The sequence below is a fragment of the Erinaceus europaeus genome, chromosome 19 (genome assembly GCF_950295315.1).
Source record: "Erinaceus europaeus chromosome 19, mEriEur2.1, whole genome shotgun sequence".
Taxonomy (NCBI): domain Eukaryota; kingdom Metazoa; phylum Chordata; class Mammalia; order Eulipotyphla; family Erinaceidae; genus Erinaceus; species Erinaceus europaeus.
In genome coordinates, this window is record NC_080180.1 from 59,059,220 (window position 1) to 59,081,442 (window position 22,223).

Consider the following 22,223-nt stretch of genomic DNA (forward strand, 5'->3'; position numbering starts at 1 on the left):
TCTGGAAGGGCTGCCCTGGCCACCCCATGTCCATCACTCCGTTGGCCACCAGAGAGGTGTCGTAGAGGAGGAGGAGGACAGGCCGCGGTGGGGGTGAGCCCACGCGCAGAGTGACGGCCCTGGACACTGTGGCAGGGGACAGTGCGTGTACTGAAGGAAAAGGCAGGGTTTATTTGGGGTAAAAGGAAGCCAGGTGCTGGGGCAGGGTGCCGGGGCAACAAGCCGAACAGGGGCAAACGTTTGACAGCAAGAACCCATCAGATATTTTTAGACTCTAGCTTCCTTCTTTTTTAATTGTTTTTTAATATTTATTTATTTGTTTATTTATTTATTTATTCCCCCTTGTTGCTCTTGTTGTTTTGATGTTGTAGTCATTATTATCGTTGCCATTGATAGGACAGAAATGGAGAGAGGAGGGGAAGGTGGGGGGGTGCTGGAGAAAGACAGACACCTGCACACCCTCTTCACTGCCTGTGAAGTGACTCCCCTGCAGGTGGGGAGCTGGGGACTCGAACCCGGATCCTCACGCTGGCCCTGTGCTTTGCGCCACTTGTGCTTAATCCGCTGAGTTCGACCCCCTATAGCTTCCTTCTAAGGACTCCCGGCTCTTTGCTTCCCCTTACCTGGGGCATGGGACTTAATGAGGAAGGGGCTCATTCCATTGAATGAGAAAGGTTTATCCACATTCCATTGAGAAAATCAGGTTATCCAGACCAAGTGGAGGGGGAACGGTTACTGCCTCTAGGTCTAACAAGATGGAGGTCAGGGAGGGGTGGGAAGGCTTATAGGTGAACGCCTTCTGTCCTCATGGAGAGGTATCCGGGGTTCCAGCCAGGCTCAACCCACCGTATCCCCACAGTTTTGTATTTATTACTAAGATACACATATATTTTGTAGCCTAATTTATAGTGTATTCATTAAAAGTTTATAGTTACATGAAGATATAAACATACATTTACATACTGATACAAAATTTTAATAGATTTTCATTAGTAAATAATTTCAGATTTTTTTAAAAACTTTTTTTAGTTAATTTATTCTTTCCCTTTTGTTGCCTTTGTTTTTTTATTGTTGTTGTAGATATTGTTGTTGTTATTGTTGTCGTCATTGTGAGATAATACAAAGAGAAATGGAGAGAGGAGGGAAAGACAGAGAGGAGGAGAGAAAGACAGACACCTGAAGACCTGCTTCACTGCCTGTGAAGCGACTCCCCTGCAGCTGGGGATCCGGAGGCTCGAACCCAGATCCTTACACCACTCCTTGCGCATTGTGCTGTATGCACTTAACCTGCTGTGCTACCACCTGACTCCCATAATTTCAGATTTATATAAAGCTCACAAGAAGAAATATCTCACCAACCAATACTTAAATTCTTCTTTTAATATTTTGAAAATTATTTATTTTGCACAGACATGAGAGAAGCAGAGAGGGAAGGGATGGGGAGAGAGAAACAGCTGTAGCCCTGTTTCACACCAGTGACGCTTCCCACCTGGAACTGTGGACCAGGGGCTTGAATCTGCATCCTTGTGCATGGAAATAGATGCACTCAACCAAGTGTGCCAATGCTTGGCCCTAATACTTAAATTCTTTTTTTTTGTTTTATTATCTTTATTTATTTGTTGGATAGAGATAGTCAGAAATAGAGAGTAAGGGGGAGACAGAGAGGGAGACAGAGAGACACCTGCAGCCCTGCTTCATTACTCGCAAAGCTTTCCCCTGCAGGTGGGGGCCGGGGGCTCGAACCTGGGTCCTTGTACATTGCAACATGTGTGCCCAACCAGGTGTGCCACCCCCTGGCCCCCCTAATACTTAAATTCTATAATTGCTATGCTACATTTGTAAGTAAGCTATTAATATATATTTCATCCATCTTTAAATTCTTTAGTGTCTCTTAAAACAGAAATAAACACTTCTTAACTATGGTACAATGATAAAAATCAGGAAGTATTATCACTAAAATGTTATGTATCATTAAATTATTATTCCAAATATCATGAAGCATTTTTATATAGGAACATACATACCATGACTTTTTCAACAACACAATAGAAATAGTCTGTTGTCTCCTAGTTCCCTATTGGCACTTTGAAAAGTGAGCACTCTGGCCAGTTTTCACTAGCAGATAGATAGATGCACTAAAAAATCTGTTTATAAACGGTGACATACGAAATCTAAGTTTTCAACATGGTGTCAATTGTGACACTCCTCATGTCCAAGAAACTACCTCTGAGAAATGATGACTACAGAGGAGTGAGCAAAGACATCCTCCTTTTAGAGGTCGAAAGATACATGTCTGCCTAAGTGTACATGAATCCCAGTCATATAAAATGCCAAAATTCTGGGAAAGGCATGCACACTGAGGATGATTGGTCTAAATGCCACCCTGTGCTGGGCATCATGTGAAGCCTTGCATCAGCTACCACATGTCCTCCTCTTCTGAGTCAGTTTACAGGTGAGCTGGAGCCAAGGGCCTCCAGCAACTATCCTTGTGGTTCAGCTTATGTCTCATTGCTCAGTAAGCTTTGGAGTGCGGGTGTGACTACGGTCTTCAGGCACCATAGTGCTGGAAAGAAAACTCTGCCCTGGATTACAAGACTTGGGAGGGTGGTGGGGATTGGCACACCCCAGAGGTATGGAACAATTTCTTACTATTTAGCTGTATACATTCCCCCTAAACCTTACATAACCCTTCTCCCCTAAACAATGTCCACACAGCAGAAGTGCGCCTTGTTCAGTTTCCCTGGCTTGCTCCGCATAATACTTGGTTTCAGGAAAGTCTCTCATTGACTCACAGTCCTGCAGTGTGCATACTATTTGAATTGTAATAGAGCGCAGGCCAGGGAATGAACCTCCCTGGCATTTAAGAAATCAATCTTTTAAGCAGTGGAGCCACTTCCGACCTCTGAAATAACATATCAGTTGTCACTGACTATGCCAGTGGGTAAAGTTGGCTAAAAGAAATGGGAAGAAATCGAATAATGTCTTTTCTAAATGTGTATTGTGCACAATACAAATACCTATATTTATTCACTTATATTTATAAATGCATACGCTTTAGGAAAACCTCTAGAAAAGTAAAATAAAAAGATGGTGAATGAGAGAATCACAGTAACTGTGCTTATGAGTTAAAACTGGACATATTTGGGGGCTGGGTGGTGGCTCATCTGGTGAGGCACACCTGTCACTCTGTGCAAGGGGCCTGAGTTTGAGCCTCAGCTCCCCACCTGGCAGGGAGATGTTTCATGAAGAGTGAAGAAGGTCTGCGGTTATCTTTCTCCCTCTTGCTCTGTCTTCTCTGCCCCTCTCAATTTATTTCTGTCCAATCAAATCAAATAGAAAACAGGGGGGCAAGTGGTGGAAGACCTGGTTAAAGGCACCTGTCACAGTGCACAAGGACCCAGGTTCAAGCCCCTGGTCTCCACCTGCAGGGGGAAAGCTTCACAAGTGGTGAAGTGGGGTTGCAGGTGCCTCTCTGTCTCTCTGCCTGTCTCCCTCACCCACTGCTCTCGATTCCTTTCTGTCTCTATCCAATAATAAATAAATAAATAAATAAATAAATAAATAAATAAATAAATAAATAAATATTTTAAAAGGGTCGCCGGTGGATTTGTAGTGCCATCCACCGAGGCCCAGAAATTACCTGGTAGCGATTTTAAAAATAAGTGACATATTTTTAAAATGTCTACATTAACATGAGAAAAAGAAAAGGAAGAATGAACACGCCACTCTGGCATCTGCAATGTCAGGGATTGAACTAACCTTAACTCATGATCTTAAGTCCAGTGCTCTAGCCACTGAACTACCTCTCAGGCTAAAAATTGACATTGAAAAAATTAATATAGATTATATGTTTAACAAGCTCCTGAAAAAAAATGTATAGGTTACAAGAACAAGGTTGTCTTTTTTTTTTTTTTTTAGAAATGTAGATATACCTTTGGATCACATACAAAAAATGAGAACCGAGCAAGTGTTAGCATTGTCCCCCTGTCAGCGCCGTGGTCCGCCCGCTGTGCACGTTTCCCGTCACAGTGCTCACCTGCCTCTCTCTCTCTCTCTCCCACCCAGTACTCAGGAACCCGGTGTGCAAGTTGTATCGCTTCCCCACATCTGACAACAAGTGGATACGAGTCCGGGAGCAGATGTCAGACAGCATCCTTTCTTTTCATATTCCTAAGGAATTGATCTCTCTTCACATAAAAGAAGATTTGTGTAGGTAAGAGAAGACCACTTGTGCTTCCCTTTCACAGCATTTGCCTTTGTCTCTTGTTGTTTTCGATGGGTTATGTTGTTTTCGCCGGGCTGGCTTCACAGGCGGGTAACAGATGACCAGGGACTCATGGTTGAGCTGTAGGCAGTATCTCTTTATTCATGCAGGACGCAGCACAATCTAAGACGAGCTAAGCTAAACTCAAGGTAAAGTACCCTCAAACTCACAATGCTGTCTGTATATATACTTGCCAAGTAAGGTGGAAACAGGATGTGACATAGAGAGGGTGGAGAGAAAAGTGACTGGTGAAAATCAGAGTGTGACAAAGAGGGGGCAGATTAGGCGAGAATCCTATCACTGAACCACAAATGCCCTGGAGGGAGGGTGGAACTTGTCAACAGTGGTTATGTAAATAGAATGAAGTGGTTATGTAAATAGAATAGTGTTAAGCAGGGGGGATTTAAACCAAATGAAACAGAAGGGGTCTCATGCATACCAACAGTCTCTAGGAAGTTATTTATCTTGAGGTTCTGTGATAGCGTAAAACTCATGACCTGCACACCCTGCTCATCTCTCCTCAGCTGCCACCTGACATGTGGCTGGCCCTTGCCAAGATGTTCTGTAAGTGGAGAGACACACATCACATTTGGACCTTAGTGCACAACAGCAAGGGGCTGATTTCGATATGTGTTAAAAGTTTGAATACGTCGGCATTCCGTGAAATTTATTCTTAAATAAAGGCTCACAAGATGATTCATCTGGTGTCAGCCTGGTGGGCCCCACTGCACTATGGGAAGCTTGTGCTGTGGTGTCTTCCCTCTCTGTCTCTGTCTCTATCTGAAAAAGTTGATCCACAAGAGTGTAGTCCCAGTGATAATAAATAAAAGGGCCAGGTGGTGGCTCACCTGGTTAGATACACACATTCTAGAACTCAGGGATGCAGGTTCAAGCCCCTTGCAGGGGGAAAGCTTCATAAATGGCGAAGCAGTGTTGCAGGTGTTTCTTTGTCTCTCTTCCTCTCTATCTCCCTTCTCAATTTCTCTGTCTCTATCCAATAATAATTAAGTAAATAACTATTTTTAAAAGTGGGCCAGGCAGTAATACATTGGATTAAGCATACATATTACCATGCACAAAGCCCCCAGTTTGAGCCCCCCTCTCCAGCTGCAGGGGGAAAGCTTCATGAATGGTGAAGCAGGTCTGCAGGTGTCTGTTTTTCTCTCTCTCCTCTTTATCTTGTCTCCCTTCTCAATTTCTCTCTGTCCTGTCAAATAAAAATAGAAAGAAAGATGGAAAACATCATTTAAGTACATTTTTATTTTATAAACATGGCAGCTAGAAAAATGTTCATGACTTAGACTCTCCTTTATGACTAGCCTTGTGTTTGTGTCATGAGGCTCAGTATCTGGCCATCAACATGAGCTTTGGCTCTTATGGTTTTATCTCACCTGCTCATGGATAATGTTTCTATAAGAAATCCCCGTTTGACTCTTCTACGGACAACTCATCTATCACAAAACTCTCCACTGGTATTTTGTTAGTCTAAAAAAATCTCTTTGAGATGATTGATAACATTGGCTTTGTGAGTAGACAGTCCTGTCCTACCACACCGTTTATTCGATTGCTGTAGAAAGGAGGATCTGATAGGCCGGTAAGACTGCATCGCCGAGCCATGACCATGTCTCTTGCTGTCTTTTGCATTCCCGGCACCTTTTAAAATGTGGATATTTGAGATGCTATTAAGGTCTCAAAGCTCAGATAATTAGCAAACAATGTCAGTGGCTAGTGTGTTGTAATTGCTGGAATGTGAAATGTCCAAAATGTCACTTCCTGCCTTCTGCTCACTTTAGTCCCCTGATATTCTCCAGCAACGTTGCTCCCTCTGGTCTTTGCTGGGTTCTGCCGCCTGCAGGTCTGACTTATTAACCTATTAATAAGACACTGATTGTGCTATGGACAGGGTGGGCCTAAGCAGGCAGGGTTGGCAGTGTCAATAGGTCAGCATTGACTGCAAAAGTCCTGTTCATCTAAGTGGGGAAACAAAATGAAAAATAGAAACTGGATTTGAGGAGAAGTCTGGGAGGAAAATGGGTTCTAAGAATCCAGCCTGAATCCAGGGTAATATTGATTGCAATAAAGATGGTGGGTGATGGGAGTCGGGTGGTAGTGCAGCAGGTTAAGCGCACGTGGCACAAAGCTCAAGGACTGGCATAAGGATTCCGTTTCGAGCCCCAGGCTCCCCACCTGCAGGAGAGTCACTTCACAGGTGGTGAAGCAGGTCTGCAGGTGTCTATCTTTCTTTACCCCTCTCTGTCTTCCCCTCCTCTCTCCATTTCTCTCTGTCCTATCCAACAACGACGACATCAATAACAACAACAATAACTACAACAATAAAACAAGGACAACAAAAGGGAATAAATAAATAAATATTTTTAAAAAGATGGTGGGTGATGGTCACAGAGTGGGGACAGCCAGGCCACTAGAAACATGACACAAAGTCACTCAGACCAACCAACGAAGCTGTCTGAGGCCCAGGAGCTAAAGAAGGCTAGTTTAAGAGGGATATCAAGAACCAACTGTAGTAGACCAAGTGATTCTAGCTTGGGCTTTCAATATTAACCCTGTCTAGGTCCAGTGGGAGAATAGGTGACTGATAAAAGCAAAATTCCTAGAAAGGCCAGACAGTGGCATACCCGGTTGTTATACCTGGTGGTAACATTTGTTACCATGTACAAGGAGCCAGGTTCAAGCCCCTGTCCCCCATATGCAGGGGGCAAGCTTCATGAGTGGTGAATCAGTGCTGCAAGCTGATCTCTCTGTGTCTGTCTCCTTGCCCCCCCCCATTTCTCCTTTCCCTCTCGATCTCTGTCTCTACCCAATATTAAATAAATATGTACAACACCAAATTCCCAGGAAGGAGAAGCATGATTGTTTTGGATGATCAGATGATCATGGCATTTGGCAGTTCAAATTCCTAAAATAATAATCATCCCTGAATTTGCTCTATTAAAGAATGTCTGGAGGGACCAGACAGTGTTACACCTGGTTAAGTGGACACATTATAGTATACAAGGACCCAGGTTCAGGTCCCTGGTGCTCACCCACAGGGGGGAAGCTTCAGGAGTGGTGAAGCTATGAAGCCAAACTAGAACATCCTGGTCGGTTCTGAAAATTCATAGACACTTTGATGACTGTCTGGTTCCATGTGCCTTTTGCTTCTTCCAGCACCTGTTCTGTGTTGGTGCCCATCATTAAAACATGTTGAAGCAGCACAACAATTAGTCTTTAATTTTTTATAAAGATATGTGAAGGGGGAAAAAACATTTTGAAAGAAACCATAAAAAAAGAACTAAGGGAACTGCTTAAGAAATTTGGCCCATCATCTCATCAGAGTATTAAGGAATAGTTATTACGCAGAATAATCAGAACCATAAAAAAGGATCATTGTCTTTTCGGAAAAATGCCAAGAAACAAAAGAGGAGAAGATTACTGGCAGTAGTGCACTCAGAAAGTGTGGCAGCTGACTGAAGTCCACAAGGCTTAACAGAAAAGCACATATTTGACAAAGATACTTTCTCAGTAATGTGGCAAGACAAACAGGAGAAGCTCTTCTCACATACTGAACGGAGGCTGATAAGCTGAGCATGGTGCTGGGGAATACTAGACACGAGGGCAGCAGACGGGGGACGAACAGGAACAGTATAATTGATGTCACCAGTGGCATATTTTACTGACAATATTAAGTGGTCTTGGCGAAAACAATAAGCGAAAAGCTTGAGTGAAACAGGCAATTTCCCCCTTTTACTTACTAAAACCAGACTAACCTTATGCTCCTTATAGCAGGAGCCAATGGGTAATATCTTTATTTTTTTTTTTTTACTTTTTTTTTTAGAAAAAAGGTTATGATCCCACTTTATTATATTGAGTCAGATTATGAAATTTTTATGGATGAAAGCAATGGGAATGACATACTAAAATATGCTGATGTTCAGAAAATGTCACAAGACTTTGGTCAAAGCCTGTTTGAAGGTGTACAGCATCCAACTGAGAAACTCAATTAGGAATTATAATAGAGATGAATTCAACTGAGTGTAGCATAAATTAATGTAAATCAAATCGCACTATGAATGAATATAAGGATGCAATAATTTAAGAATGCGGAAATGGGAAGTTGCCCTGCAAGATCCCGGACTCCACCCTTCCCTGGGTAGAATCACCAGGCTGGACAGAGTTTCACTCTGGATTTTCCTTTTCTCAAGTATTTTTTTCTCTCCTAGGTTTACTTGGATCCTTAAATTTCTTTTTCCTTGCCTTCACTTTGCTTTTGTCATCACAGCTCACAAGGACTCACTTACCTTATTTGACGAAAGTGGCTGCTATTAAATTCAGTGCTTGCCAGTGACTCTTCTGCAAGCTTTAAGATCATCTTGAGATAATCAATAAAATACTTGTTTGTTCTCAAGAAAACTGTGCCTGCCCAGCTTCCTATTGTGGTTATGTGCATTGCTAAGGAACTTATGAGCCAGTTTTTTTTTCTGCCTTTTAAATAAATGTCAATTAAACGATACTACTTTAGTTGAAGAGGAATAAGTATAAAAACCCCACATGGGGGGTCGGGCGGTGGCGCAGTGGGTTAAGCGCATGTGGCGCAAAGCGCAGGGACTGGCGTAAGGATCCCGGTTCGAGCCCCCGGCTCCCCACCTGCAGGGGAGTCGCTTCACAGGCGGTTGAAGCAGGTCTGCAGGTGTCTATCTTTCTCTCCCCTTCTCTGTCTTCCCCTCCTCTCTCCATTTCTCTCTGTCCTATCCAACAACGAATTGCATCAACAAGGGCAATAATAATAGCCACAACAAAGCTACAACAAGGGCAACAAAAGGGGGGAAAAATGGCCTCCAGGAGCTGTGGATTCATGGTACAGGCACAGAGCCCAGCAATAACCCTGGAGGAGGAAAAAAAAAAACCCACATGATGGGGGTCTGGGTGGTGCCACAGCGGGTTAAGCACAGGTGATGCAAAGTGCAAGGACTGGCACAAGGATCCCAATTGGAGCCCCCGGCTCCCCACCTGCTGGGGGGGTCACTTCTCAAGCAGTGAAGCAGGTCTGCAGGTGTCTATCTTTCTCTCCCCCTCTCTGTCTTCCCTTCCTCTCTCAATTTCTATCTGTCCTATCCACAACAGCAATAACAACAATAACAATAATAACAACAACAAGGGCAACAAAAATGAGGAAAAAATGGCCTTGAGGAGCAGTGGATTCATAATGCAGGCACCAAGCCCGAGCAATAACCCTGGAGGCAAAAGAAAAAGAAAACAACCCACATGATGATCAGATTGTTGCAGTGTATACTATATAACAGCCTAGCCCTGGGTCTTTAGCTATATTTTCTTTGAGTTACACTGTAAATCTCACAATACATTGTTGTTGTTGTTGTTGTTGTTTCCTCGTAAACAATTATCTTTAAATGCGATCTGGAGAATATTAAAGACTTGTATAGTAACCCAAGTAGTTGCTATTTCTAGAGTATACTACTTTGTGAGGTTGATATTTCCCTCTGGTGCCCTCTCCTACTCATCGAAGAATGATGAGTAACAGTTGTAACAAGTCAATGAGTAACAAATACAAGGGCTCAGCTTTTTAAATGGGCCACAGAGTAACTGCCCCAGGCTTTGAAGAGCAGGCAGCGTCCCCTGGTGCTCGCCCTGCTATGATGTTACGGAGACTTGCTCATAAAACACCCCAGTGGAGACCCTGGCTGTGTTTCCATATAGCTTCTTCTCAATTACCAAGGTAAGGGATTTGTAAATATCATCATTCCTGAGGTCCATGAAACCTGGATTCTGAAAGTCAAACACTTTCTCCCACGATGAATTGACACTTTCGGGTTTCCCTTCTTCACCCCAGATTTTAACTTTCACACAGAAGCTGGCGACCTCAGTCAGCTGTTATGAGTCTGTGTGGCTTCCCTAGAGGAGTGTCTGGGAAACTGAGGATGTTATTAGATAACCGTCCATTTGTATGGCTAGAGTAAACATAGAAAGGACTGCTATGCTTGAAACAGGTCCCATAAGTGCAGAGATAGAGCATGCTTTACAGTTTGACTGTAAAGTTTTAACGGTGGGAAACTGTGGTTAAGGAATGAGATGAAGTCACTGTTAGTGGATATAAATTTTATTTTAAAAGATATGCTCATGATCAGAGCAAGAGCTCAGCTGGTAGAGCAAGTAACTTGCAAGACTGATGCACCCTGCAGTGATGCTGTGGTGCCGCCCTCCCTCCCTCTCTCCCTCCCCCCTCTCTTTCTCATATGAAGTAATTTAAAAAGCAAGCCTTAAAAACAAGGCATTATTGGGGCCAGGTGTTGGCGAACTGGATTAAGTGCATATAGTACAAAGCACAAGGATTCGATCAAGGATCCAGGTTCCCCACCTGCAGGAGGTTGCTTCACAAGTGATGAAGCGGGTCTATCTTTGTCTCCCTCTTTATCTTCACCTTCTCTCTCAATTTCTCTCTGTCCTATCCTACAAAATAAATAGATAAATGGAAAAATGGCTGCCAGAAGCAGTGGATTCATAGTGCTAGTACCAAGCCACAGTGATAACTCTAGAGGCAAAAAAAAAAAAAAAAAAGAAGAAGAAAAGGCATCATTAATGACTTTTTCGCTGAGTCAAAATGAAAAGCTACTCAACATGCAGGTGTATTAGTAATTTTCTTATAGTTGAGGTCAGCATGCATTTGACCAAGTAAGTAAGTAAGTGTGTGTTGCTGGAAACCATATGTATGTAATGTTTGTGCAAAGCACAGCTTTTTATGTACCTGAGGGAGACTTGTCATGGAGTGTACTTGTTGGTGGGGACAGCAAGGTGCCTGCCCCGGGGCTGCAGCTACCATCTGTCTAAAGCTGTCACAGCGAGTCTCTTGGTCTCACAGTTACTGTGGCATTGGATGCAGCATAAGCTACTGTTAGCAAATCGGAGATGGCAGATGCACAGGCTTCGGGTTGTGTTCGAGGTTAAATTCTTTAGAGGTTCCTTCCATTTGGCCTAAACATCAGTGTCTTCTGGGCTCAAGTTCAGATGCCTGCGGGGTCTCTGGATTTGCAGTGAAGTGTTTGCACGACATTGGGTTTTATGTCATGGTCCAGGTCCCAAGTGTCCGTAAGCAGGAAAGCATAGGCATCACTCAGGTCATGTGCACTGCTGTGAAGAAAGGCTCATATTGTGCAGAGCACTTTTCTGATTCCTTAGCTCCTGGAGTCAGATCCTACAAATACATAAAATGGATATTGTTTTTTATTTATTTATTTATTCCCTTTTGTTGCCCATGTTGCTTTTTTTTATTGATGTAGTTATTATTGTTGTTGTTATTGACGTTGTTCATTGTTAGATAGAACAGAGAGAAATGGAGAAAGGAGGGGGAGAGAAAGACAGACACCTGCAGACCTGCTTCACCGCCTGTGAAGCAACTCCCCTGCAGGTGGGGAGCTGGGGGCTCGAACCGGGATCCTTATGCCGGTCCTTGCGCTTTGAATGGATATTGTTTTTTCACTATGAAGCCACTATAATGCTCACTGCAGAAAACAATAGTGACAATACAGAAAATAGAAAGTAGCAAAAGGGAAGTCGCTCTCCGTCCCCACCAAGGAGGACGGGACGAGGTGCTTTTAGTTCCTATAGCCTCTTCCCCAGGAACCTCGTTTTGGAGTAGATTTTTCATCTGTGACCATTCTGTGTTGGCATCATACTTCATTCTCATTGCATATCTGAGTTGCATTATTAATACTCCTGTCATTCTACCATGTGACATTGAACAAAAATACTATTAAATATTAAAAATGGTCGGTTAAGTTGTTGGTAAGATTAAAGACACACCACCACTCCTTATGAAGTTAAAAAAGTGAATCAGTAAAACATTATTGCAGCTTGAATTTGATACGTAAAGAGTCTAGAAGGAAGTATACTAATACTGACAGGGGTCACTTTTGCATGTTTGAATTTAGACCAGTAATTTGTTACACAGCAGAAGAAAACTAATCTGCCAAGTCTTACATGCAATAGAATGGTTAGACTTGCCAGCTAGTAGTAACTTGGCTTCTTCTAGTTACTTTCAATGTAAGTATTAACGTCAGTTTAAAATATAGGTCTTTTAAAAATTTAAAATAAAATACAGCTCTCCCTCAGGCTTGGTTTAAGAAACTTTTTAATAGGTCTGTTGTCTCAGCAAAACTAGAATTTCCCTTCTGCCTTAAAAAAAAAAAAAAACTAAATGAGAGTGGGATAAGTGTGGTCTTATATCCACAGGGGTGGTACAGTTGTGGATTTCTTGAATTACCTGTCTATTTTTGGGTTGACTGGTATTCACAGTAGTGAACTCCATCAGCCTTTAGGGTGATACTCTGGCATCCAAGATTAATATTCTAATTTCCAGATCTCATGAATCTACCAAAATACTGTCATTCTAAATACCTACTCAAACTTTCAGTGAGACATGTAGGTCTATAAGATTCCCAGCACACCACCGCACGTTGGCCACTGGGAAAGAAGATTATCATCTATCTTTCATTCGTTCATCTACTAGGTCTACAGTATACTTGGTTTAGCTCTCCTACTACCCTCCTTTTTTTTTTCCCATGGAAAGAAGTTATATTCCTGGAGTTGTGAAAAATTCAGTAATTTCTACTGACTTGAAATAAATATTTCATCAAACTAAAGACAGAGTAGTTTTTGTTATTGTTGTTTTGCTAATTGATGGATTGATCTGTTGAAGCTAAGAGTTAGAAGTTAAGATCTTCTGGGTGGAGGGTAGATAGCATAGTGGTTATGCAAACAGACTCTCATGCCTGAGGCTCCAACGTCCCAGGTTCAATGCCCCGTACCACCATAAGCCAGAGCTGAATAGTGCTCTGGTTAAAAATAATAATAATAAATTTTTTAAAAAAGAACATAAAAAAAAGAAGTTAAGATCTTCCAATGACTTCTTAGTCATTAAGTCTTGGAACCTTACAGTGTTGGCCTCTATGTAGCCTTCAGCTGCACCTCCTGAGACGCCCCCCCACCCGACTTGTCTGCCTTGTGTGTCTGTCCCTAACGTACCTGCTTCTAACCCTCTTTTCTGTCTTACATTATGAGTTTTTTTCTCACCAGTCATGCACTCCTCCCCCATGGGACCTGCTACTTGCTACTCCTATCAAAGTTGCTGTTATTCTATCTCTCAATTTCAGATACTTCCAAACACCTGCCTAAGCATTTCATTTTGACTCTTTTCTAGATAGAGGAAACTCAGGTACCAAACCCCATTAGCGATAATGCTGGTGGCAATTAAAAGAATAAGGACACATGATTTTATAAAAGTAAATATCTAGAGCATGCTTCTAAAGAACTTCTGTGAAGCAGCGGGGCTTTCAGTGTGGGATTTCAAAGCATCTTACTTCTACCTTTTCCACATGTAAAAATATACCGTTTAGGGAGTCAGGCTGTAGCGCAGTGGGTTAAGTGCACATGGCTCAAAGTGCAAGGGCCGGCCTAAGGATCCCGGTTCGAGCCCTGGCTCCCCACCTGCAGGGGAATCATTTCACACAAGCAGTGAAGCAGGTCTGCAGGTGTCTATTTTTCTCTCCCCTCCTCTCTCGATTTCTCTCTGTCCTATCCAACAATGACATTAATAATAACTACAACAATAAAACAACAAGGGCAAAAAAAGGGAATAAGTAAATAAATCTAATATATATATAATGTTTAATACATAGCTTTAGGATAGAGACCTATGTTTATATGGATACACTTAATCATAGATCCGTAATACAGATCTCAAGTATATATAATATCGATTGAGAATCTTTCCTGGCCTTGGATAAACACTGATTGGAAGGGACAGTGGTGGGGAGCCAGCTGTTTATTCTGTTTAGAGCTCATATATACCACATAAACCTCCTGCTGGTGAACCACACTGCCGTTCCCATAGTTTTCCACCCCTTCCTCTTTGCTGCTTTGTGTTTTCCCCCCTCGGTCTTTCTTGCTTGTTTTCTCTTGCAGAAGTCTTCAGTTCTACATGTCTAAAAAAAAAAGTGCCTACAAAGTGCTGTGCTAGGAATTCCTACCTGCTCAGTGTGACTTCATCTGTTCTTGCTCCTTTGCACACTGTGACACATGGTTGGAGTGTCCTGTGGTTTTCCATTTGTCATGAGAAGTTCATTTGCCCCACCAGCCCCTACTGCAGAGGGCAGATGCCGTGTGCGATTAAGTTCGTCTTCATGAATTCTTGGTCTCACTTAATGAGAGATCCTGGCGAGTGCTCGGTGTTGCCCAGCTGCCAGTGCAAAACACGCAAAGGGTTTAGCTGTTTGGATATTACCGTATCCCCACAGGAACTGGTAAGACAAAACTTCTTTGGATGCACAGTTTTTGTCTTCTTGCCATGATTCTTAACTTAAAATGACTTGTGTAAGGGAGAGTGTGCTATGATAAAAGGACAGAATTTGGAGTCACCCTGTGTGTTCATTCAAAGCCTGTGTTATCTGCCAGTTGATACAAAATTAGAATTCGTAGAAAATTATCTATATCTCAGTTTGTAGATTTTTAAAATAATTTTGGTAAGTACACTTATTAGTCTTATGAGGTTACTGCAGGAATTAAAGGACTAGCCAAGGCGCTGGCACTTCCTGGGACTATATGGTTTGGGTGTGCCTGTGTACAGGTTTCTTTTCTTCTTTTTTTCTTTACATTTTTCTTTCTTTTTATTTTTATTTATAAAAAAGGAAACATTGACGAAACCGTAGGATAAGAGGGGTACAACCCCACACAGTTCCTACCACCAGAACTGATACATACCACCCTGAAAGCTTTCCTAGTCTTTATCCCTCTGGGAGCATGGACCCAGGGTCATTGTGGGATGCAGAAGGTGGAAGGTCTGGCTTCTGTCATTGCTTCCCCGCTGAACATGGGCGTTGACTGGTCGGTCCATACTCCCAGCCTGTCTCTCTGTTTCCCTAGTGGGGTGGGGCTCTGGGGAAGTGGAGCTCCAGGACACATTGGTAGGTCGTCTGTCCAGGGAAGTCTGGTTGGCATCATGCTGGCATCTGGAACCTGATGGCTGAAAAGAGAGTTAACATACACAGCCAAACAAATTGTTGACCAATCAAAAGGAAGAGAAAGAGAGAAAGAAACCACACTTGGGTCTCTTGTCCATGGCTAAGCAGAACACTGTTCAAGTGAGCTATTGTGCCAGGCATAGCTAGACGTCTTGACACTTACCAACTTTGTGACATCTATGGTTTATACAACTTCTCCGATCCTTAATATCTGCAACTGTAAAGAAAGGATTAAACAGTACATGGGTATGGTTATTGTGTGGTTAAAAATGAGTAATTGATGAGAAAAAAAATGCCTGATATATATCTGCACAAGCCTTTAACTTGTAGAAACCTTTCTTACTGTTTATGCAGAGAAACATGCCAAGTTAGACACTCTGTGTAGCAAAGCTACTATTGTTGGGTGGTGGCCTACTCAGCTGAAGGCTCACATTACCATGTGCAGGGACCCAGGATCAAACCCTGTCTCCACACCTGTGCGGGGGGGGGGGGGCTTCACAAGCACTGAAGCAGTGCTGCAGATGTCTCTCTTTTTCTCCCCCTCTCCTCTCATTTTCTCTCAGACCTATCAAATAAAATAGAATGAAGGGGGGGGGATGGAACAGAGGTCACAGGAAAGAGTGAATTCTTAGTGCTGGCACCTAACTCGAGTGATAATCATGGTGACAATTAAAATAAATTAATTAACTTTAAGAAGTTTCTGTTTTCTGTTTATCACTAGCGGTTTATTACACCCCACTGAGTGTTCATTGCATGACCCCAAAGGTTCCTGGTGGATAACATGACACACTTCTCTCACAAATCTGGTGCATGTGGAGCTGAGCCAGAATTTAAGACTGCAGAGTCTTTCTTCTCTTCAGAGCTCCAGAGAAGAAAGAATTTGTGAAGTTCCTTGTTGTTCCACAACTTAGTACTCATGCTACTTCTTTCCAAAGCGCAAGTGAAATGGCCAGCAGAGATTAGCTGAGTTATACCTAGAAGAGAGATGGAAACAGTGCTTGTAGCTGCCTGGGAGAATACAATATTGGATTCCAGCAGGGTTGCAATGGAGAGATGGAGAAACCTGTATCCTCCGGGGTCATTGCTGGGGATTGCCACCCATACCACTACTGTTCCCGGTGACCTTTTTTTTTCTTTTACAAAGATGGTGAAAGACAGGAGCCGAGAGAGAAAGAGAAACCCCACAGCTCGGGAAGCTTGCCCCTGTAGGCACTCTCATGTGGTTTCCTGGGCCTCTAGAGCCTAGTCCTGGCTTTTGTAACATGTGCCCTCTACTGGGTGGGCCACCTGCCAGCCAGCCCTGGACTTGCATCTCCCTGTTGCCTGTATGTGATTAAAACTTAGATTTTGGGAGGAACTTCATAGTATAGAACTTTAAATGCAAAGAGAATTTTAAGATATGAAAAAAAAAGATATTGTCCATGTTTAATCACTTTATTTTTTTAGGTAGTCGTGTGTGTGTGTAGCAGAGAAAGCAGAACAGAGCTCTCTCTCTATGATGCTGTGTTTTCTGTTTTGCCTGTCTTGTTATGCAGAGCTGGGGATCCAACCCACAGTCTCAGGCATGTTCTTTGTCATTGAACTACCTCCTGAGTTTAGTGTTCAGTAATTTTAAAGCAAACTTCAAAAAATAAATAAGATCTTTTTCAGAGCTAGGTAAACATCAAATTATCTTTACCAATAACAGCCAGTAAACTCTTCAAGATGGAATGAGACACGCTTATTAATTCTCTCTTTTTTTCTTCTAATGTTGTCACCTCAAATTAAATTATATACTGGTTATTAGACACCAACTCCCTTTTATCCTGTAGTTACCCTGTTGCAACTATTGGTATTTCACATAACTTGAGACTCTCTTGAGTGTACATATATAACAACCACTTATGTTAGTGTCAAGTCAAACTCACATATGTCTTGCAAGATCATGGCTGGCAATATTATCCATGTTGTATTTTACAAACATGCTTCATAAAGTCTGTGATTTAAGGATGAAGTTATCAGCCCAGCTAGGTTTAAGCACACACAGTTTAAACTGTGGGTTGAAGATACTGTGAAACTTAATATCTAACTGGACAGTGTTCATCTTTATAGTGTCACCCATCCACTTTATGGAATTGAAGCCACCTACCAGTCATTTCTATGGTCTATTCTTCATTGACTATTTAGGATTTTTTTTTATTCCTGGTGGGTAAATTTTTATCACTTCCTTTGAGTTTGATTTAAGATCTAATTTTGTGAAATGGATGAAAGCTGCTTGGCTATTAAACTTTCCACCCATGCACACCCACGTGTAATTTTAGATTGTGATGACTACTGAAAGATTCTTATTTAAATTGTACAGCTATTTTTATTCCATAAAATAGATTGGTGAGCTCATTGTGGGAAAAACATTTCTGTTTACTTTGATAATAACTATTTCAAATAACATCTTAATGTCTTTTTTTACTAAGCCATATCCTTTGGTATATAAACTTTTATTTATAAAAGTTTATACTTTTATTTATAAAAGTATAAGAAGACATTCTGATCTTCTTCTAGTCTTGTAATTAAATTAGTTTTATTTTTAGTTCTTTGTTATGATACTTGTGCTTCATACTTTCTGGAATTCTTACATTTGCATATTAAGATTTAAAATTGTTATTATTCTGGGCTCAAACATTTAATAAATTAGTACTTATATTTGGAGACCTAGTAAGTAGGTACCTAGACAAACCATGAATGAGTCTAACCTATGATCTAGACTTTGCACCAACCACACTCTGACTTCCTCTGTACAAATCAGAGAGGAATCTTTGTCATGTAACCTCTGTGTGGGTTCTGGTTCAGTTCACATTGCTCTATCAAGAATTCTCTTATACTCAGGGGAATATCTTTCTTACCACTAGATTCAGACTTTCCACTGAGTGGATGAACCTCACTCAAAGTAAGGAGCGCCCAGCTACTTTCCTCAGCCAGCCAGTTGAAGCATTGATAGCATCCAAAGGCATTCTTATAGGACCACCTAAAATAATGTTTGAGGAAAGGTCTGCACACTTTGGCGTCCGGCTGACATGACAGATGAACTTGACCATCACAGAATGAAAGAATGAAGCCACATATAAAGATGCATTCTTCTTCTTACTTACTTATTTATTTATTTTTATTTTATTTTATTTTTACCAGAGAACTGCTCAGCTCTGGCTAACGGTGGTGTGGGGGATTGAATCTGGGACTTTAGAGCCTCAGATATGGCAGTCTCTTTGCATAACTGTCGTGCTATCTGCCCCCATGAAGATGCAGTCTTGAAGGGATAGGACATAGCGTTTCTTCCGAAGGGTTAGTCCAGGCTCTAACTTTACCTCCAATTTTAACTGAAAAAAAAAAAAGTTTCTTTTCTGAACAAGGTTCTACATATAATTCTATTTTTTTTTCTAAAAAACTTAGCTGGAATTGGTGGGTGGCTGGTGTGATAAGAGGCCCTGAAGTTCATCCAGTTTATTTCCATTTGTCCAATACTCACTGCCATTCCTATAATCACAACTGACCAAGGGTGCTGGGAAAACCGTTTTATCAACTTGCACCTCTTTGCTGTTCTTGCTGAGCTTTACACATCCCGTGTAAAACCTGGTGGCGGCTATGGCTATTTTTCCTTCAGTTCTTCGTTCCTTGTTCAGTTGTTTTCTTCATTCTTCAGACATAGATTTTGAAAACTCATTTCCTGTTCACTTTTCCTGTTGTTTAGTACTTAGTACTCTGAACATGGTATATACTGAGGAGTGTGTACCATATTGTACTGTGAGCGCGGTATATACCGAGGAGTGTGTACCGCATTGTACTGTGAGCGTGGTATATACCGAGGAGTGTGTACCGCATTGTACTGTGAGCGCGGTATACACCGAGGAGTGTGTACCGCATTGTACTCTGAGTGCAGTATATACCGAGGAGTGTATACCGCATTGTAGTGTGAGCGCGGTATATACCGAGGAGTGTGTACCATATTTTACTGTGAGCGTGGTATATACCGAGGAGTGTGTACCGCATTGTACTCTGAGCGTAGTATATACTGAGGAGTGTGTACCGCATTGTACTCTGAGCACCACATTGGGCAAAGTTCTGAGAGTCCTACTGATCACCAGAAACATGTGATTCGACTGAAGAGGAAGAGCACATACGTTTGAAATATTTAAGCAAGTTAAGACAAAACAAGCCTTATGGACAAAAAGTGCACTGTGAGGTTATTTCCAGAGATCTGTATGAATTTTTAATCAGGTATGAAGAATGTCAGGCCTCCCAGCTGAATGCCAAGATCCAGAGAGCATTAGATATTTCTCAGGAAAACTGAAGCAATTGTCTGTCTCCTTGGAGATTTCTTTTCTCTGATTGGGCCTTTTATTTTTATAGGTACCAAAGAATGGGAATGGATGTAAGTGCCAAAAAGTGTTTAAAGTGTAAAAGGCTAAAGCCTGTTAATATCTGAATAGTCAGTCCTTCTCAAATTCGAGTGTCTACTTTTGTCCTCTTGGAAAACTGAAAGGACTTGGAGATGAGCACGATGACATGTTTTGAACTTATAGTTCTATTGAGATAGAGGCAATGGGTTCATAAGAACGTATGTGTTTAGCAGGACTGTAGTGGATTTTTCCTGAAAGAAATTGTGGTTATTGTTGGTAGGTAACAATTGAAGGAGACAGCTCTTGTGACTAGAAGGTGTTGCTGCTGACAATGAAATGACACGTGTTCATAGATGGAACAGGATCATTTCTTAGTTTTCTGTAGGGAAAAAAACCCACATTTTCAGAGCTCATTCCCTTTGGCACTCATAACTGAGACCTGTTGAAGATGCAGGGCTATTTAATGACAATGTCCCTGTCAGAGGTTTTGTTTTGTTTTGTTTTTTCCTTGCCACCAGGATTATTGCTGGGGCTTGGATTCAGTACAATGAATCCACTGCTCATGTTGACCATTTTTCTTTTCTTTTTTTCTTTTTCTTGTTTCTCTCTCTCTCTCTCTCTTTTTTTTGACAGGACAGAGAGATTAAGAAGGAAGGGTAATAGAAAGGGCGAGAGAAAGATAAGACAGCTGCAGGCCTGCTTTACTGCTCATGAAGCATTCCCCCTGCAAGTGGGAGCCCGGGCTTGAATCTGTGTTTTTGCACATGGTGATATATATGCTTAACTGGATATGCTACTGCCAGGCCCCTCAAATTATTTAAATGGATGAGGTGACCTGTGGAGAATGAACTACAGGGGGAGCTGAGTGTAGGTCTCCTAGTACTGAACGTCACTCTGGTGCAGGTCTAGAGACCAAGCCATTTGAACTACAAGGTTCAGAATAATAATTTTTTAAAAGTTCATATTACTGCTGATCCTCTGTCATAAAAACATATGTAAGCTGCAGATGTGATTCTAGACCAGGGGCGAGAAACCTTTATTTCCTGCCAAGGGATATTTGGCTATTTACAATATCATTCCCAAGCCATACAATATGATTAGCTTAAAAGCTAGTACTTGGGGGTCGGGCGGTAGTGCTGTGGGTTAAGTGCAGGTGGCGCAAAGCACAGGACCAGCGGGAGCCCCACCTGCAGGGGAGTTGCTTCACAGGCGGTGAAGTAAGTCTGCAGGTGTCTGTCTTTCTCTCCTCTTCTCTGTCTTCCCCTCCTCTCTCTACTTCTCTCTGTCCTGTCCAACAATAATAACAGAAATAACAACAATACAACAATGATAGCACAACAAGGGCAACAAAAGGGAATAAATAAATAAATAAATATTTTAAAAAGCTAGTACTTAACATTGCTATGAAAAAACTTTCTTAGATTGACTGAATCTTGAGTCTCGCCTGTGATGACCTTGGCAGGGCCAGACCACCATGCTTCTGTGGACTTGATTTGGGCCTTTGCCTGAACATTCTCACCCCTGTTCTAGAACAGCTTCCCTCTTTGTCTCTGCCTTGCTGATGTGTAGTTGCTAATCTCAGGTCTTCTGTTTAGAAAATTTGGGTTACTGTAATGGCTTCCCCGCTGAACATGGGTGTTGACTGGTGGATCCATACTCCCAGCCTGCCTCTCTCTTTCCCTAGTAGGGTGGAGCTCTGAGGAAGCAGAGCTCCAGGACACATTGATGGGGTTGTCTGTCCAGGGAAGTCTGGTCAGCATCTTGCTGGCATCCAGAACCTGGTGGCTGAAAAGAGAGTTAACATACAAAGCCAAACAAATTGTTGAACAAGCCAGACCTTCCACCCTCTGCAACCCACAATGACCCTGGATCCATACTCCCAGAGAGATAGAGAATGGGAAGGCTATCAGGGGGAGGGGATGGGATATGGAGATCGGGTTATGGGAATTGTACCCCTCTTATTCTATGGTTTTGTTAATATCTCCTTTCTTAAATAAAAAAAATTGGGTTAAAATACAAGACAAAATCTTTTTTTGTTTGTTTGTTTGATAGAGACAGAGAGAAATTGAGAGGGAGGGAGAGAAAGGGAGAGGGACACCTGCAGCCCTGCTTCACCACTCATGAAGCTTTCCCCCTGCAGGTGGGGATCAGAGCTTGAACCTGGGTCCTTGCACATTGTATTGTGTATGTTTAACCTGGTGCACCACCACCACCCAGGCCCCAAAATAAATTTTTAAACTTTGTCGGGGTTTTGTGCACTGAGTGGACATTTAAATTACAATATAAGTAACTCTGAATATTCCAGTAAGAAGACTTACTGCTCTGTTACACCCAGTGAACTTTTTTTTTTTTTTTTTGCCTCCAGTCACTGGGGCTCAGTGCCAGCACTACAAATCCACAGCTTCTGGTAGCCATTTATTTTTATATTTTTATTTTCATTCGATATAAGAGAGAACTTGAGAGGGGAGAGAGATGTAGAAAGGGAGAGAGAAAGATAGACACCTGCAGATTTGCTTTACCACTTGTGAAGCCTCCTGCCTGCATATGGGGATCGGGGGCTCG

The 22,223-nt window shown here is 42.1% G+C and overlaps 1 protein-coding gene across 7 annotated transcripts in view; it reads left to right on the forward strand.

Annotated features, from left to right (window-relative positions):
* INPP4B (inositol polyphosphate-4-phosphatase type II B) overlaps positions 1-22,223 on the forward strand; it is a 672,916-nt gene that overhangs the window by 239,451 nt on the left and 411,242 nt on the right. For all 7 annotated transcript variants that reach the window (XM_060179039.1, XM_060179034.1, XM_060179038.1 and 4 more), the window contains exon 10: positions 4,066-4,213. In XM_060179039.1, the coding sequence (XP_060035022.1) occupies positions 4,066-4,213 (148 nt within the window). The remainder of the gene's footprint in view (positions 1-4,065; positions 4,214-22,223) is intronic.